General features: G+C 39.3%; 1 protein-coding gene across 3 annotated transcripts; it reads left to right on the forward strand.

Annotated features, from left to right (window-relative positions):
- Positions 1 to 8804: 8804 nt before the first annotated feature.
- Positions 8805 to 18073, forward strand: hdr (hematopoietic death receptor). 3 transcript variants are annotated; one of them, XM_067601633.1, is made up of 10 exons: positions 8805 to 8942; positions 11073 to 11226; positions 11433 to 11561; positions 11690 to 11801; positions 11966 to 12057; positions 12513 to 12605; positions 14617 to 14657; positions 14822 to 15067; positions 15873 to 15909; positions 16079 to 18073. In XM_067601633.1, the coding sequence occupies exons 1-10, from the start codon at positions 8925 to 8927 to the stop codon at positions 16396 to 16398; spliced, it is 1242 nt and encodes a 413-aa protein (XP_067457734.1). In that variant the 5' UTR covers positions 8805 to 8924; the 3' UTR covers positions 16399 to 18073. The 3 variants fall into 3 exon arrangements, with proteins under 3 accessions (XP_067457734.1, XP_067457742.1, XP_067457752.1); XM_067601641.1 differs by having other exon boundaries at positions 14822 to 14896; XM_067601651.1 differs by lacking the exon at positions 14822 to 15067.
- The last annotated feature ends 377 nt before the right edge of the window (positions 18074 to 18450 follow it).

The raw sequence follows: 18450 nt of genomic DNA on the forward strand, positions 1-18450 counted from the left end.
AGTGTTTGCAAAAAATGTTGCAGATACTATCACCTGTTAATGACGATGTCATTAGCGTAGTTAGCACATATTAGCTCGGAAGGCTAACTTGTTTACTATTACTATTTTGGTTGACTACAACCCGAGTTAAATCTTAAGCTTAATCAAAGACATAGTCTGTATACTATAAAGATGGACGTGGGAGGTGATGAGAGGTGGGACGGTTTGCTTTGGAGTCAGTTTGAAGCCCAGAGTTTCAGCTTATTGTCGGCGCCATCTTGTCCATCTGGAGTCAGGACCTTCCATATAAGGAGTGCGGGGCGTTGCCTTTCATGCTCTGGAAACACACCCGCTACCTCAGACCCAAGCTAACGCTAGCTTACTGGGAACACCAAGTGCTGCACACCTGAGCCAACCTTACTTTAGCTTAATTGTGCTAACAGGGCAGGTGTCATAATCAAGTAAAATTAAACTGTGAAGTGAAATATTGAGACAATAGTCCGACTCAGCGTGAGTCCTGGAGCCGCGGTGAGCAGCACGTGAGCCAACTGTCAATCACAGCTGTCAATCAACGCCTACACGGCAGACATCAAAGCTACTATAAGTCTTCAAATCTTATTAACAGAGCAGTAATTTCCAAAACGACCACCAGCACACTTATTACAGGGCCTAAAACAATTAGAGGTTATGTAAATGTTATATGTGAAATATTTGCTCAAATGATTCAAACTGTATCTCAAGCTGTATGATATTAGGAATGACACAAACATAAACAGTTCATCAGCTGTCCAACAAGACAATGTTTGTAAAATCTACAAAGATATATACAGCATTACAAAAGCTAATCTGATTATTGAGTCAAATATTTAAATGAATCAAATATGTCAATAATAACGTTTAAATCAGACCGGACTGACATACAGCACCATTAACTATCATGACAGTATTGATTGACTTCACCGGGCTGAAAGGCACACGAGGCCCGACAATGACTGTATGTTGTAGCTCGAACCACTAACATTAGCAAGATGGCCGTGAAGTTATTGTCATTTAAGCCGATACAGAGCACTGGTGGGATGAATCAGGTTGATGTCACATTTGTCACAACACTAACTAACTGACATCTCAACAGTGACAGGATACCAGCTAAACTGTAATATTACAACTACTCTATGTTTTAATTTCTTTTAAAAAATGTTTTATTGTACCCTGTTTTAATATATATAATTATTATTGTAATCTATCATCTGGAAGCAGCTGTTAACATTTGTTTTTCTCACAACTGTTCAGCTGCAAAACCTCCATCTAGCTAATCTGAAAGAAATGAGCGTCATGCTTTATGGGTGTGGACGTTTATGTTCACGTTTGATATATCATGCTAAATCAAGAGCTTCTGCTTTTTCACTATGACTCTTCTCTCTAAACTGTAAAAAACTATCTGGCGTGGGTCATTACAGCAATGACTGTTGCTGGTTCTTCCTTCTCTGAAGGTAAGAGTCTGCTTTGAAGTCTGTGGTTTCAAGTTTCACAATTTCCAATCACAACACAATGAAACAGATATATTTTCTGTAATTACATTCAGAAAGTAAACTCACTAATCCAACCAAATGTATGAGTAATCTATGAGTGATGTTGTATTATTGAAATGACACTTCTCACTGTGAGAAACATTACATCATTTCTGACAAAATACCACATGATACGACAAGTGATCTGAAAGTAAAGCGTTGGTTTGTGGCCTGTGAGTGGAACACCATCAAACACACAGCAGCAGAGTCATAGACGTGTGTGTGAAGTGAATGACACAATCTTACACAGTATTTTATTTTTTATATTTACTACAAGACTATATTTTACAAACACAAACCTGATAACAAAGTAAAATCAATTTAAATGAATCAAACAGTTTGTCCAGTCAGGACAAGTTTAATACAACTATCATGAGAACATTGATTTCCAGGCCTCACTGTGAAGAAGAAGATCTGCTACACAGCTGGACAGGAGGCTGAAGAGGGAAGAGCAGCGGCTAAACCAATCAAACCAATAAGCACACCTTTGGAGAGTGTAGTGAGAAGCACTGAAACATCCAGTGAAGAGGGATGAGCTAGGAGCAACATAACCACTGCACTACATACACCACATACAGCGAGTGCCCTTGAGCAAGGCATCTAAACATCAGCATAGTTTAAGGTGGGCTTGTGACAGGTAGGTGGCTGGCTATCCCCCCCCAAGCGGCAAGATAAAGGCACCGGTTTGCTCCGATAGCAGTGCTTGTCAGAGTGTCAAATTCACCTTTCTGCCATCAGAACTGAGAGTTCTGTGTCTTATAGTTTCTCTAAGTGTCTGAAACTGACAATCTGACATTAATGCAACGATTGGCCAGATGTGTTCAGCAGGGTTTGAATTTTTAACTTTCTATTAAAGGCACCCTGTGGAGTTTTCTTGCAAACAAACAGAAGTTATGTTTACGTTGCATGTTGCTCACTGAAAAGCTCCGTGTGTTTCCTCAATCTGTAGATTGCATTTCCTTCCTTATAAAATATTTCCAAAGCCAATTTATTTTAAATCCTGTATTTTTTACATCCATGTTTACTAGCTTCCAGTCTTCTTCTTCTCTGCCTTTGCTGGTGCATGGATAGATTTCTTGGGGCATAACAGACGCCTGTAGATCAGTCCGATAGTGTTCAACCATTTGGCTGGACTGTATATCACGAGAAACTGCTCCATAACGCTACTAGAGGTCAGAAACACCACGAGGTACCTTTAAACTCATTTTTATTCATTACACAACTGTTTCTAGTGCTCGTGTACACACCATGCCCCTTGCCCTTTAACTCCAAACTGCTCCGGCGTCTGACGGATCAGAGTGTACATGGTTGTACATGGACGGCTTCCAGGTGTGACTGCATGTAACTGTGTGAGACAGCAGAGAAGCTTCTCTGGTGAAATAAAACAAGGTCATCACTGCATTCAACTGCTCATTCTGTGAAAGGCTCCTGAGTAAAAATCGAGCAATAATGCAAAATATTTTAATTTATTTAATGTTATGTTTTATTTGAACATATATTTTAGTATTTCAGTAGATTTATAGTCTTTAGAAGAGCATTCATTTCTTTTCCGTTTATAAGCCTCCATCACTTTGATGCTGCTCACTATAACAAATACAAACGTTTCATGTCGCCTTAAACAGGTGCTGAAGCTCTATTCAGTGTGACTTTTCGTACAATTGTTTGATACCAAATCTGTCTTGACAAAACCACAACTGACAAAGCACTCTGCTGACTCAGAATTACCAGCATTTGTCATAGCTTTACTCCTTTTCAGCCCATTTTCTCATTTCCTGTCTGTCTTTACACATACAATTTGTTCACGCGTGTTTGTTGGTGTACTTTCACGATGCTTGATGTCCCATTCACTCCTGTGCAGGTTCCCCTGTACGTTTCCTCCAATAAAAACGAGTGATGTGTTAATGTGTGTTTACCCTTTACTATAGCCCCTTGAACTGTATGTCAAAAAGATCCCCTTAACCTTCCACAACATAACCTTCCTCCATTCAGTGCACACAGAGGACCCTGTAAGAGGAGGGAAAAACAGATATTTTCCATATCATTCGAATTGATCTTGACCTCAGTGCAACAGATGAGCAGAGAGCAGTACAGTCCGTCTGAATGCAAAATTCATGTCTTATCTTGGAAAAAGTGTCTTAGAGGTCTCCTCCCTTGCCTTATCACCAAAAACACAAGTTCCAACTGCATGCATGGGTGAACGGTGCAGAAATACTTCCACATACAGCGTAGACTCTAAATGATTATGGAAATAAAATTGAGAAAACAGAAATGCACTGTTGTATTGTAAAATGTAGAATAGGATGCTGATGAGCTGCAGTGCACAGTAGGCTCATGGTCCCTGCAGTGGTGCAGTACATCTTGTCTCTAGTTCTCAGTCTGCCTAGCAGCCCGTGAAACCATCAGTCAACTACCAGTCTGATGTTTGAGTCAAAAACAGGCCCATCATGTTTATGCATCACACTTAAAAGCTTGTGCTTGTTGTTGTTGTTGTTGTGTTGTTGTTGTGATTGTTTTTCTTCTGTCCCCCCTCCCCCTTTCCTGTCCCCCCTCCCCCTTTCCCTCTCTCTTTCTCTCTCTCAACCCTACCTGCTCTATGTGAAAAGTGCCTTGAGATGACTTCTGTTGTGATATGGCGCTATATAAATAAAGATTGATTGAGATTGATTAATTCACCATCAGTTAGGTGAGACCGTTTTAACTACAGCTCAGCGTTTAGCTGTGCATCACAATCAACAGCCTGAAACTGAGGATCAAGATTTATTTCAATACGACTGTGTGTTGTTCAGCTGTAATTCCACATCCCTGCCATAGATGTTCTGTTGAACCGCCTCTTCCTGTTTGGCTGCATATCTGTGAGCTGCAGACAACTGCTCATTAGATAATGGTAAACTGGCACACACAGGAGAATGAGGTTTACTAAAAACTGTGATGATGGCTGACTTCATGCAGTTTATGATGAGAGGCTTTTACAACTCTCTGTTCTCCCCATTATCCTGCAGGGCTGAACAGCAGAGACGCACGGCAAGGCAAGTTTATTTATACAGCACATCTCAGCAACAAGGCAATTCAAGTTGCTTTACATAAAACATTAAAAGCATCGAGACAAAGTGCAAAAGACACAATAAAAGGACACTTAAATACAATTAAAAAAGCCAAGAGAATAAAAAATAGATTGAGACAGGTATAAAATACAAGAATAAAAATGAAGGTGCAGTGTAAGAAATTAATAATTATTTGATTTAATCAAAGGCAGCCGTAAACAGAAAAGTCTTCAGCCTTGATTTGAAAGAAGTGAGAGTTGCAGCAGACCTGCAGTTTTCTGGGAGTTTCTTCAGATATGTTGAGCATAAAAACTGAAAGCTGCTTCTCCATGTTTATGTTTGACTCTGGGGACAGAAAGCAGACCTGAGAGGTCTGGATGGTTCATAACGTAGCAGCAGATCAGAGATAGATTTTAGTCCTAAACCATCCAGTGCTTCATAAACCAACAGCAGTATTTTAAAATCAATTCTTTGACAGACATGAAGTGTAAAGATCTGAGAACTGGAGTGATATGATCCACTGTCTTGGTCTTAGTGACTCAAGCAGCAGCATCTGAACCAGCTGCAGCTGCCTGATTGTTTTTTTAGGGAGACCTGTGAAGGCACCGTTACAGTAATCGAGTCTACTGAAGAGAAATGCAGGACAAGTTTTTCCAAATCCTGCTGAGACATAATTCCTTTAATCCTTGATATATTTTTACAGCGACAGTAGGCTGACTGCGTAATTGTCTTATTGTGGTTGTTGAAATTCAGGTCTGAGTCCACGACTACACCAAGATTCCTGGCTTGGTTTGTGGTTTTCAACATTACCATGTAGATGTTGAACAGAAGAGGCCCCAGAATGGAGCCTTGGGGAACTCCACGGGTCATTTTTGATCACTCAGATGTGTAATTATCTATAGACACAAAGTAGTCCCTGTCCTTTAAGTAGGTTTCAAACCAGTTTAGTACTGTGCCAGAGAGTCCCACCCAGTGTTCCAGTCAGTCTAGTAATATGTTTTGCAGCACTGAGATCCAGTAATACTAAGACTGAAATTCTGCCACTGTCTGTCTTTAAGTGGATGTCATTGTAGACCTTAACAAGAGCAGTCTCAGTGCTGCGGTGTGGTTGAAATCCTGACTGGAAGACATCAGAACAGTTGTTGAGTGACAGGAAGTTGAGAGGAAGAACTCAGAACTGTTATTCACTTTGCACTACAGCAGCAATAGTGATGATGTCTTATACTTTTATATGCACAAGGTGACAGACAGTGTGTGCATAGTCACAGAAGAGCTTTTTACTCACATATTTTGCATTTGAAAATTAACTGCAAATTAACTTTTTGATTCATCTGACTGACTGCTATGAAATTTTAAGATGTGCAGGAATGAGATGAGATTCAATTTAAAAGAGATTTTGGTGTAAAATTTTATATTCATGCATATAAATGTAAAGTTTCCCAGTAATATTACATATAATAATATTAAAAGATGATGTTACTTTATTGTTTTAATACACTCACTGAACACTATGTGCAACCTAATGCAACCCAATACAACAGCTCTGCCAAAAATCCTACTTTTACAAAACTTGTAAAAATATTAGGTACACTTTTCAATATAATGCACTCCAGTACACCACCACCTTCCACTACCTCCTCAATAATAAACATATTTCTGACAAGGTCAATAAAACCATCCAAAAAGTGCATTTTGACCATTTCTTATCTCTTAGAAAAGCATCAGGGCTACAGACACTATGAAAATAGCTATGAACATATATATTGTTTATTCAGGTTATAACATCACAGCGGTGACTTTTCAAAACCACATGACTACAGTTACTGTGCAAGTGGTGCATCACAGAACACACGAGTGTAACATGTAAGATATAGATGTGCTGAGGTCTACAACTGCATGTGTGTAGTTTAGAAAGGTGACATTGAAATAATGTCTATGTAGGCCTATTTAATAATGAGGCAACTTATCCAGTATGCAGAGTGTAGTAGGCGCTCAGCACTATTGGACCCGGAAGGCAACAGTTCCACACCAAACCCAAGCTCTGCAGAAAAACTCCCCAAAGACTTGAAGGGAAAACGGGAGAAATGATACAGTGATACAGGGCAGAGCAGCTGAGAGATGAAGACAGCCAGGGTCAGTCGATCGCTGCAGGTGTAAAAGAGCAATTAGACATGATGAAAAGAAAGTTGTACAAACTGAATGTTGAACAAAAGGATTATAATCAGTCCACTATATGACTAATATTATGATCTATCGTTATTAGTACAGGCACGCGTGTGCTTTATTTTGCCCCCCCCCCCCCCTTTACATACACATGGTCAGCTGCACAACAATGCGAGGGAGCTAGACAGAGGAAGAATAAAGTAAAACTATAAAAATAATAAGTGGAAGTGGAGCACACTGCTCTTGTTGCAGCTTTTGTCACCGTCCTTTACGTCTGTTGAGGATTCGACCTTCTTTTTTATGCTACTGTTGGTCCAGGGTCCCTGCTCTCATTCTTTCCTTTGAGAACATCTCCTCAACAATACTCAGCCACTGTCCTGGGCTTGGACGGTTTTTCATCCAGTTCCTTGTTATGGCCTTTTTACATGCCAAGGTCAGTGTTTTGAATAATTCCTTCTGGGGTCAGACCCAGGTATGATATCCAGGGCTCCCTCGGTATCTGAACCACTCTGACCTCTATACAGCTTAGAGACAATCTTTACAGGTGTACATTTATATGCATCAATAAATAAGTCGATCACTTTGTTTCCTTCAGCAGAAACTTTTGATTTCTGTCTCATAGAGATGTCTCAGCTGTCGGTATCTAAACAGGTCACCATTATCTAAATCAAATTCTCTTTAGAGTTTTTCATAAGATGTGAATGTTTCCCCTCTAGGAGTGCACAAACGGCTGTAATCTCCTTATCTCTCCACCATGTGAATGTGAGGTCAGTTTGTCTGGGACTAAACTGGGATGTTTGAGAAGGTCAAACTAAAGGTTTACTGTCTCCTTCTAATTTATATTTTCTAACTATCTCATACTGATTGTTTAATGCATTCTCCAGGATCACATCTTCTCCCTTGTGGTCTGTATGTTTTTTCCCCTCTAACCTGGTTTGAGGTTGTTCAGTTCAATGTGCTGCAGCAACAGTGTTTAGCCAACATTTACATAATATGAACCCTGTGATGCAACAGTTTATTAATCACCCCAAATATAGAAGAACTCAGGTTAACATAAAAATATCCACTATTGGGGTATCTTAATTTTTATTACATTTGTAGTCAGGCTGTGGTGAAAAGTAACTAAGTACATTTACTCAAGAGCTTAACTTAAACCATGTGGTTCCCAAACTTTTGGGCTTGTGACCTGTGAAATGAGAGCGGTGTCTGAATGAGGCCAACTGTCACATTTGAAATGTGTCTAGAGATATTATATACCCTCTAAACATCTTAGATTGTTTCATTTATTTAACAGGTGGAGGATAAAATCCTCAGTGTCCACACAGTCATTTAAAAGCTGATGTGAAGATTCTATTCAGCTTCAGCAGTCTGAGTTAGTCATATCAAGTGGATATCTGACACATTTACAGTCTTTTTAGCATCTTTGTGTTTCCTCGGACAGTGTTTCCCTGTTGAGCTGCAGGTGGAAGTATAGTAACAAAAAGAGGAACTTTGGCACTAAAAAGACTGTAACATTGAAAGATATCTACTTGATTTGACTCATTTGGACGCTGAAGCTTCATATTAGCTTCAGATAAACTTTTAATACATTTTAGCACAGAAGGAGGACTGTGGATTTTATTTTGTAAGGTCATTATGAAGGGATCTTCTAATGGTCAGTATGAACAGGAGGAATGATTACAGCAAGAAAAACAGCTTTAATGTTCATTTGGGCTCCTGACTGTTGGTTTAAGACACACTTGAATACTTGTGAAGTGGTCCTTTAAAACTGTGTGAAATGCTGAGTATATGACTTACAAGGGTCATTTTTCTGCATGACAAGTACTTCCTGTAGCCGTCTTTCAGTACATTTTGTTGATTTTCATATTCAAAGTGTCCTGTAGTAATCCCACATACTTCTGTTATAACTTCCACTCAGAGCTGAATCCTTCCATCATTAGTGTGTAGTATTGGGTGATCCGGTGCTTGTGGGATTGGTGATAAAGCGGCTCTCGGATTGGCTGCTAGTTAGACCCCGCCCAGCCGATATACGACGTCATCCCCGCGAGGCGCCGTCGTCACACCTGTGGTTAACTTTAGGACCAGACTACGGAGAAGCCCGTCAAAACATTCAGCCGGATAAGTTTTGGAATGAACCGAATGAAGAGTGGAAACTTTACACCTTTACTGAAACATGATCATCTTTAATGAAGTAAGTGTCTGTTTTTATTTCTCTTTAAACGGCTGCTTTCACTCTCACACTGTTGGTGGTAACTAATTACATTATTAAAATAGTTATGTGTCGCTGTGAAGATAGTTATCAGTCAGTCGCTGTGTCCTCTCTAAACTAGTTTAAAGCAGAATATGGACGATTGGCTGTTTGGACTTTACTGCTTTGTTTCCTCGCTGAATGTCACGTTGACTTGTTAAAGTCTTTCTCTCACACTCAGCTCAGGTGTGAAATTCCTCGTGGGCTTCAAAAAGTCACAGTCAGTGAAACTGTTTCTGTGGTTGAACATTAAAGGAAAAATAACCTTGTAGTCATCCAGCCTTCACACCGTGTGTCTTCCTGCTGTGTTACCGGGAACCTCCGATTAAAAATGTGTTAATTAAAGGTGCTCTTACAGGTTAACACATGTACATTAAACTCCAGGGAAAAACTTTATGAACTGTTACTAATCTCTTTTGAATTCGGCTCAGGAATGTTCTGCTAAACTGCTTCATTGACTGAATATTTCAGCTTTTACAGCTTGTCAATCACTTTTCCTCTCATTGATTATCGGTCAGCGGAAGCGACGCAAACACTTTGGAAAGTTGGAATTTTATCGAAGTTCATCTTTTTAATTTTTGTTGCCGATTTGAAACATGACTCTTAAAGAACTATATGTCTTTATGTATGATGAAGTTTCTTCTGTTTTACTGCGTCATTGAGTGTTTTTAATGTGTGACTTGTGAGAAACTGAGCACACTTGAAGATCTGCACACGAGATTTATTATTAAACAGTTTAATAACTTTGTATTGTAACGATGAAGGCACAGGAAGTGGAATGCTTGTGAGTTGTGTGTTCGTGTGTGTGTGCGCGCGCGTGCCTGCATCATGCTTGTAGGGAAATGCCTGTGCATGTGATCTTGTGAAGGTAGGGCAGGAGGTGGATAAACTCAGGAAATGAAATCTGCTCGAACCTTATTTGGGTATTCCGTCATCCAACCTGGCCAGGTACTGACTGTCTTTAAATACAGTATATATGAATGAGTCTGTAGCTCTTCTTTCCATTTAAAGTCTGTTGTATGTTTAAAAAGTCTTCTTCACATCATGGTAGTGTTGTCCTGGACGTCTCCTCCATCAGGCTGCTCTGTGGAGGAAGTTTGAGGCATGTCTGTACTGATCTCATTCTCCAGTCTCATCCACCTGATCTCAGCTGCCTTCTATTGGTCGACACAGTCTTATGAAGTGTTGCATCATCTTAATCATTTCCCCATAAAAGTTGACTCATATTTTTCTTGAATGTTTGGAGTATTGGAGCCTTTAGATAAGTATTCCTATGTAAACAAGTCATTTCCTGTGAGGGGGAATTTTGACTGCCGTCAAAGAGCTAAACTATCAAATGATTGAAAGACAGTCGGAGGGAAATTCATCCTGTTACATGAATAATAATGTGTAAAAAATAATCATTTTAAATAGTGTTGGTCGCCTTTCTCATTTCTCAACTAACTAAATCAAATTATGAGGAAATAATTTATTTATGTTGAAAAAAAGCAAAAAGGAAACAAAAATAAATTGTTAGAGCTGCAACTAATAATTATTTTCATTATTGATGAATCTTCTGATAACTTTCTCAGTTAATTGATTGTTTAATCTATAAAATGTTGTAAAATGGTGAAAAATGTCCAACATCCAGAAGCCAAATATACATAACAGAGAAAAGCTCCAGCTAATGATTATTTTTATTATCATTTAGTTGATTTATCATTTGATTAGCCTGTAAAATGTCAAATATTTTATTAATGTCTGAGTCAATCAGCAGATAGGGTTAGGGTTAGTAGTTACTAGTTTTACAGTTGGAACAGTTTGTTTTTGCCGTTTTTGCTTAAAAAGTTACTAAAATTCTTCACCGATTATTAAAATGGTTCCTGATTAATTTTCTGTGGATGAATCGATTTTTCCTTTCAGCTCTGATCAAAATAGTTTTCAATGAATTTTCCGATAATCCACTAATCAATTAATGATTTCAGCTCTACAAATGATCATTAAAACTGGTTCTACCACAAAAAAGTGAGCAAACTATTTCTAAATAATTAGATTTGATCATCTTAACTGCTGTCATTTCTTTTTTTTTCCAAGGTTTTGGTTGTATCGTTCTTGCTCTTCACACCCACATGGGCGTTTCCGCCGTCTGGCGTCGAGTTGGGAGGCAGCAGGAGACGGCGAGATGTAACCTGCAGAGACAACGTAGAGCACCCGTCCAACAACATCTGCTGTAAAAACTGTCCAGCTGGTGAGCCACATGCAGCCACACTGGAGTCAGTCTTCAGAGACTGAAGTTCTGTCACCAGCGCGAATCAGAAATCCATCAACACAGCTATGAAACATATTGAGCTTCACTGTGATTATTGGTTATTGATAGGTGACGTTACAGGTTCAGGTGAATGTTGAAGGCTCAGTTAAGTCGGTGCATAAAGACATTTTGGTTTTTTTTCTCAGGTAAATATGTAAAATCGCCGTGCACCAGAGCGGGGGAGATGGGGGAGTGTGAGGAATGCGTCTTTGGGACATACATTGAGCACTCCAGCGGACTGGAGCGGTGTTTCAAGTGCACGCTGTGTCGCCCAGGTAATTCTGCTTGATGGCTTTTCACTATCAACTGGAAGGACTGGGAGAAAAGTCGATATTCAACCATTTCAAAGTGCTCGGAGCAGAAACTCTGACTTAACAGAGTCTTTTTCATGTTTCTTTCTCAGATCAGGAGGTTGTAAGGCCGTGTACTTCGACCCAGGACACTGAATGTCAGTGCAAAGCGGGGAGATTCTGTGCCCCCGACCAAGCGTGTGAGGTGTGCAAGACGTGTTCACGGTGAGTGTAGGAAAACCAGAGATCACACCTGACGCTTGCTTCATGATGGGAGAATAAAGCTTTTATCAAAACTGTTTCTCAGTTGGATGTTTGTTCAGAAGAAAACTTCACTCGTTTTAAGTCCTCATGCTTTCAATTCATCTTTTCATCTGCCTCCACTCTAGATGTAAAAAAGATGAAGTGATAGTGAGGAACTGCACCACTACCACCAACACAGAGTGCAAGAAGATCCAGTCCCCGTCTGCCTCTACCTCAGGTACGGTACACAATCAGTGGAAGAAAAGTAGAGAGACAAAACTTAATGATGAAAAGTGTGTGATTACACATAATAATTATAGACAGTATATGGATCTGTTCTTATCATTGTTTTTGTAAACATGATTACCAATAAACAAATTAAACATATATGTTCTGCTCTGTGCTAGCTACTGAAAAGCATTTTGTGGTCTGTTCTATAACTGTATATATAAAGTTATTATGTCACATATTGTGATATTTGTAACTTCAGAGTGATGTTGTGTAATTGATTCATCTCATTTACACCCACATGATTCAAATCTGCAACAAAAGAAAGGAAATTTATAGTAAACATGCTCCATAGCTGTAAGACTGTATATTTGTTCAAATGGTCATATTATGACCATATTCTGATATATGAAGTTACCGTGATATGGTGCTAATGCTTGTCAATTGTTTCTTTGTTTCAATCAGTAATTGCTCCAGTGATCGGGATGTTCCTATTGGTTGCTTTTTGTTGCTTAATTTGGGCAATAGTTTGGTATCGGAAGAGACGCAGACCAACAGGTGAGTGAAGTTTTTTTTCACACACATAAACATATATATATTTAAAATCCACATCTTGAAGAATGAGGGGAAACTGCTGTTCCCTTTCAACATTTTAGGTTAAAAATCATCATTTTAAGATTCATGTATCTTTTAAGAACAGTTGCTGTAGTTGAACTTCTGCTCACAGGCACAATCAACAGATACACTGTTGAACCAACATCAACAGGTGCAGTCAGGAAATTATAACACACAATAAAACACCACACATTTTCATTTCTGACAACTAAAATGTGGTGCAGCATGGAGATGAAGAAATGTATTTCTGTCATCTTGAGGCCTTTAAATCAAATGATATTCTTGTCAAGTGCAGAGTCTAAAAACACTGGGCTACCTGTACATCTGTAAATCTCAGGAGACAATCAAACACTTCCTGTAAATATTAACTGGTAATGAAACAGTCTCATGTTGCTTCTATATGACCCACATAAGCAAACAAGATCATCAAAGAGAAAATCGGCTGTTTCTGTAGAATTATTCTAAATGACCAGAAGAGTCTGTGTTCACATTACATGTAGCGTTGAACAAAGACATTGCTAGAATCATTTCATAACATTAAAATTAAAGTTCGACTTGCTGCTGTCGGCTTATTACTCATTTTAAAAAAGACGAGCGAGCAACAGAGAGAGAGCAGCAGTGGTCAAGTGAGCTAGAGAGTGAATGAAGAGAGTGAGTGGTGGTGTAGCAAGAACAAAGGAATGAATCTGATAAATAAAATGTTATGTTCTCTATAGTGATATCATCTTTATCACTTAAATACTTTGCCTCACCATCGTCATATTACAACTATTAATCTTACAGCCACAGATATGAACTCATCACTATGTATCCTGCAAACAGCTGTTTAAAAAAGAAAAATAGTATTAAAAATAAGTAACATCTTTCTTTCACTTGCTTCTAAAATGAGAGTTGGTTGTAGTAACTTTAAAGCTAGTCAGAGATGATAAATATCTTGTTTGGTTCTCTGTAAAACGAAACTGAAGGTAAAATAAAAGTGGATTTACATCAGGCAGGAAACGTCACTCACCTCTGTTAGTTAGAGGGAACAGCGAGCAGTACAACGACACTCCAACACCTACAAACCATCACATTCATATCACACAAAACTAAGAAAAGCAGCAAATTGTCACAATTGAGAATCTGGAACAAAGGAATAGTTGGCATATTTTCTTAAATTCATTTTTATTAATTAATTAATTAACTTAAATTACAATCAATTTTAAACAGACTTAATCAACCAGCTGATTAATCGACTAGTTGTTTCAGCTCTTAAGTTTAAAAACGATGCACATGTTGAGGAACATTACAACAGGCTTCACTTCAGTGATAGAAGCACACACACCAGCTACAAAACACTGGCTAACAGGGCTAGCATGGTTTAGCTAATAAACAACCATGGACAGGTGGGACTTTCCCTTTCTGAATGTGTGATTAGACCAGCAAGACTGTCACAGGGTGTGTAGAGGAAACATGTTAATGGTTCAGGATGAAAAGTGATGAACAGTTTTGTCTTTGATATAAATAGGCTGCGCTCCACACAGCTTTGCCAACATGCTGCATGTTTTTATCACAGTACAGCTGGAGAAACCTGCTGAACTGGACTGCAGATGGCAGGTGTGACGTTGATCACACAGCAGATGATGTGTGAACACTTACAGGCCTACATACTCAACTATGTCTGTACACGTGTATGTAATAATTATTCTGTTCAAACCTTGGAAAGCATATTAAAATAACTTTCCATTTGGATTCAGCCGTGCTGTCGGTAAACTCCACCCAATCCAGCACAGACTGGCACCGTGTGGGTCAGCTGTGGCCAGAGAGAGCAGTGCAGCAGCAGTTTTCTCTTTTATTTGTTATTCAGTGTGGATTTACACATTCAAGTAAATTCAAGTTACACTTGAGTGCTGTCAAATAGCTGCTTGTGGACTCTCTAAAGTTGCGTAATCCTCTCTTCATATCCTGTCTTCAGACTCTCAGAGTAACCGACCTGACGGGCTGAAAGCTGGAGAGGTGAGTCACGTTACTTGTAGTATTTTTAGTATTACAGTAAGATGAATTAAAACAAGTGCAGAGCGGTAGAATAAGCTGATTCCAGTTTCCTCACATGTTATGGATGAATACAGCAGCCTATACCTGATGTAGATGTTTTAAAGGTGTTTTTAAAATGTCTTCAGCATTACTCTGAGGAGAGGAGGAACGGACAGACCCGCAGGCTTAGCTTCCCCAATCTGCTCTCACCCCGGCAACCGGTGAGATCCAAATCCTCAGCCTCTATTGAGGATGAGCGTAAAGAGTTGTTTGAAAGCCTCAGCAGCTCTGCCAGTAACTCCCAGCAGAGTATAACCATCCAGCACTCCTCTGCCTTCCCCGCATCACCCCCCCGCGCCAGCCCCATGGTCCCCTGGAAGTCCAACGAGAGGGTGAGAGCAACAGCTCATCTCCACCCGCACCTCCTTCCTCGCTTCCATCCATGCTTCTTTCCTTCTCTGTCTTCTGCTTCTGCTGCATGCTTCTGCTGCATGCTTCTGCTGCATGCTTCTGCTGCATGCTTCGCTGAGTTAACTGCAGACACCCTTTGCTCTCTGGTTACGCTGGTCTGACCGTCACCTTCCTCCAGTTTCCCACTTTGGACCTTTATGTGACAAAGTGAATAAATCCATGTTCAACAAAGCTGCGTTATCATTCACACGCTACACTAAACTCTGCTTCTGTCTAACTCAAACCTGTTGTGATATCATCTTTCTGAAGTAAAGTTTTTCACAGCCCTGTTGCACAAAATCAGTGTTTGTAGTTATTGACCAAAGCCAGTGACTCACTGAAGATGAACTGTAACCAGCGACGTCACAGTCTGTACAGTCTGAAATCTCCCACTGAGTTGTGTTACTCACTGGACATTAGATTAAAGAATCTAGATTGTGAAACATCTGTGTTTTGCAGGCTCCTGTAACTGTGTTGTTGGGAAACAAAGTCAATGAGTCACATGTTCACTGTTGCAGGTGTTAAAGATTAACATCAATAGAGAATGTTGCTTGTTATCTTTTGCTCACATTTTTCTGAAATACATCTTTGCATTTTGAGAAATCTTCCTGGAGCGACTGGCTGATCAGCGGGGAGCATGTGGGTTGTGGACATGCCAAGTAATTGAATTAGAGGTGTGTTGTACTCACCAGGGGTTACACTTCTCCTCTGGATATTAATGATTGTTTCTCTCTTTTTGTCATTTAGGATGATGAGCAGTTTCCTGAGCTGGTTCCTTTGAACGGTAAAGTATTTTCATTTTCATTCCTTCTCTCATGTAGACACACGTGCATCAGTGTGACAGCCTCTTGTTAAAAACAACAGTAGATAAAGCTTCAGTTTTTCATGATTGTACACACACTCTCGAGTGAGGTCAGGATGCTTGAATGAATGTCTTTATCTTTGTTTTGCAGGCGAAGAGTCTCTGCGGAGATGTTTTGAATATTTTGAAGAATTAGACGTCGACTACCACAAGAGATTCTTCCGTCACCTCGGGATTGTCGATAATGTGATCAAAAGCAAAGAGCACCTTTCCTTCGAAGACAGGATGCACGAAGTGCTGAATATTTGGGTGGAAAAAATGGGCAGAGATGCCAGCTTGAATGACCTGCTGAAAGCTTTGCTTGTTTTCAATCAAAGGCGAACAGCCGAGAATATCAAGCAGAAGGCTATTGATTATGGTCATTACAAATGTGAGAATGAATTTTGTGAACCATTTTCAGGAATTGTGTAGTCACATGAATACCACTTATGTTGTCAGGTACTTGTTTCAGAATGCTTACACACCGTCTAATAATAGTTGCTGTAAGAACGGACAAAGCTGCCGCTCATAGTGGCCTTTTAGCATAATAGTAAATCTGTTCTGCTGGAGGAATAAAACAAGTTTTTGTAAAAGAGGCCACATGATCTATGTTGGTCTCATGAATATCACCTATGGTGTCAGAAAGCTTACACGCCATCCAGTACTGCTGGATGCAAACCTGCCAGTCATAGTGATGCTGTGGCGTGAGTAGTTAATCTACCGAGCCCAGAAAAAAAAAAAAAAACCGCTGTATCACTGCTGTATCAGTGCATGTTGCTGCACTGTGCAGCTCTGATGGGGAGATGCAGCATCCTGCTGTGTTAAATCTGGCTTCATTACATGCAGCTAGACGACACGCAGCAAAATGATAACTTGAATTTTTATCCTGTTATCTGACTGAAAGAAATGTATTTTCCTGCAGCTCTATTTTTAGTGTTGAGAGGGAAATATTAAAAACAAAGAGTATTCATTGTCTTGTGTAGTTGACAGAGACTATGTTATATTCACCTAAATGAGCCCGAGACAGACTGATTGTTTCACATAGTAACTGTGATGTTCATCAGACGATGTGCTTGGTTTTATTTATTTAAACTCTGTCATCAGGAATGAATGTCTTAATGCTCGCACTGACTGAGCAACACAACATGTGAAACTAAATGTCAAGAGGTCAATGGGATAATTCAACGGTACAGGAAGTGAATGTATTTAAATACATAATGCTCTCTGCCTGACTGTATTGTAAACTTCTCAGAGTGTTTTGGGCATGTTCCAGGTGAGCTTGTTCAAAATACCTGATCAACATGGAATCATTTGTTCTTGTCTCCTGTCTGTGTTTTGCTTCTGGTCATTGTTACACTTCATGTCATAATCATGATCATAGTAACATTTTGGAGGTTTACAAAAACAAAATAGATACAGTTTAATGCATTTCAGCGTTACATTTCATCAGATTCCATTTGAACTTGGATAGAGGGGAAGAGTGTATTCATGTCCTCTCTCTCCTCCGTCTCGTGATGGTTATGTCAGATACAGATGTGTTTGGCTGTCAGTGTCTGTCTGCCTCATAGATAGATTCACTGTCATGTTACGTCGAACCTGCTCTCATGTTCTGTTGACAGTTTTCTGTGTTGTATATCTGTCACTTTCTTTCTTTTTTTCCCTCTTAATTATTTGAACCTGCAGAGCAGAACTAATTCGTTAATAAGTTATTCAAGGATTTTTAAATCCACTCACAAATATGTTTTCTTATTGTTCCTTCACTAAGATGTTTGAGCTTCACTAGAAGGCTGTTTTCATTCATTTGCTGAAGGAAGAACCGACTTTTCATCTTGTGTCCAGTTGTTTAATATTTGTATATTTGGGAATAGGAATAGATGTCATTTTGAGTTTTTTAGTCAGTTAAATTTGACTTTTTAGTTGAAAAACACAAATTATTCAAAGCAGATATTTTTATATCCTGAATCATACCTGGAGATGATCTTCAAAGTGTGATTAAAAGCTAAAGTGTCCTGGAACATGAAATGTGAAGATTGTCTGATAAATGGCAAATTTCAATGAACTTGAATGTGTCAAAGAAGAATATTAATAAATTTCCTCCTTTGTCTTATTTTGTTTTCTTTTTTTTTTTGAGTTACTCACACATGGTACGTCAGGAAATATCCAGAAATGTGGGGAAGTGATGGTGCTGGGCGCTGACGGGAGCTTTTATAATGTGTTTAATGTGTTTATAACGGGCTGCACCATGTTGTCAGCTGTTTCAGATGTTGGTCTACAACATTTGTAGTGCTCACTTCAGTGCAACTGTGCAAAGTAGGAGAAGAACTACACTACGCGCTGCACTACCAGGATAACATCAAAGTTATTGTCAATGTATTTTATGTGGTTACTCATGTGGTTACCCTGTAAATCAGCGGCCTTCACTTCCACTGAGAATATAACGGTAATTTGCAAGATGAGTAATGATGAAACCAAAAAAATGTGACC

This window comes from Thunnus thynnus, chromosome 2 (assembly GCF_963924715.1).
Source record: "Thunnus thynnus chromosome 2, fThuThy2.1, whole genome shotgun sequence".
In the NCBI taxonomy this organism is placed as follows: Eukaryota; Metazoa; Chordata; class Actinopteri; order Scombriformes; family Scombridae; genus Thunnus; species Thunnus thynnus.

Coding starts and splice junctions, on each gene's coding strand:
- hdr (XM_067601633.1), top strand. Junction 12,606..14,616: donor GAAGAGACGCAGACCAACAG/GTGAGTGAAGTT, acceptor TCCTGTCTTCAG/ACTCTCAGAGTAACCGACCT. Junction 15,068..15,872: donor CCTGGAAGTCCAACGAGAGG/GTGAGAGCAACA, acceptor TTTGTCATTTAG/GATGATGAGCAGTTTCCTGA.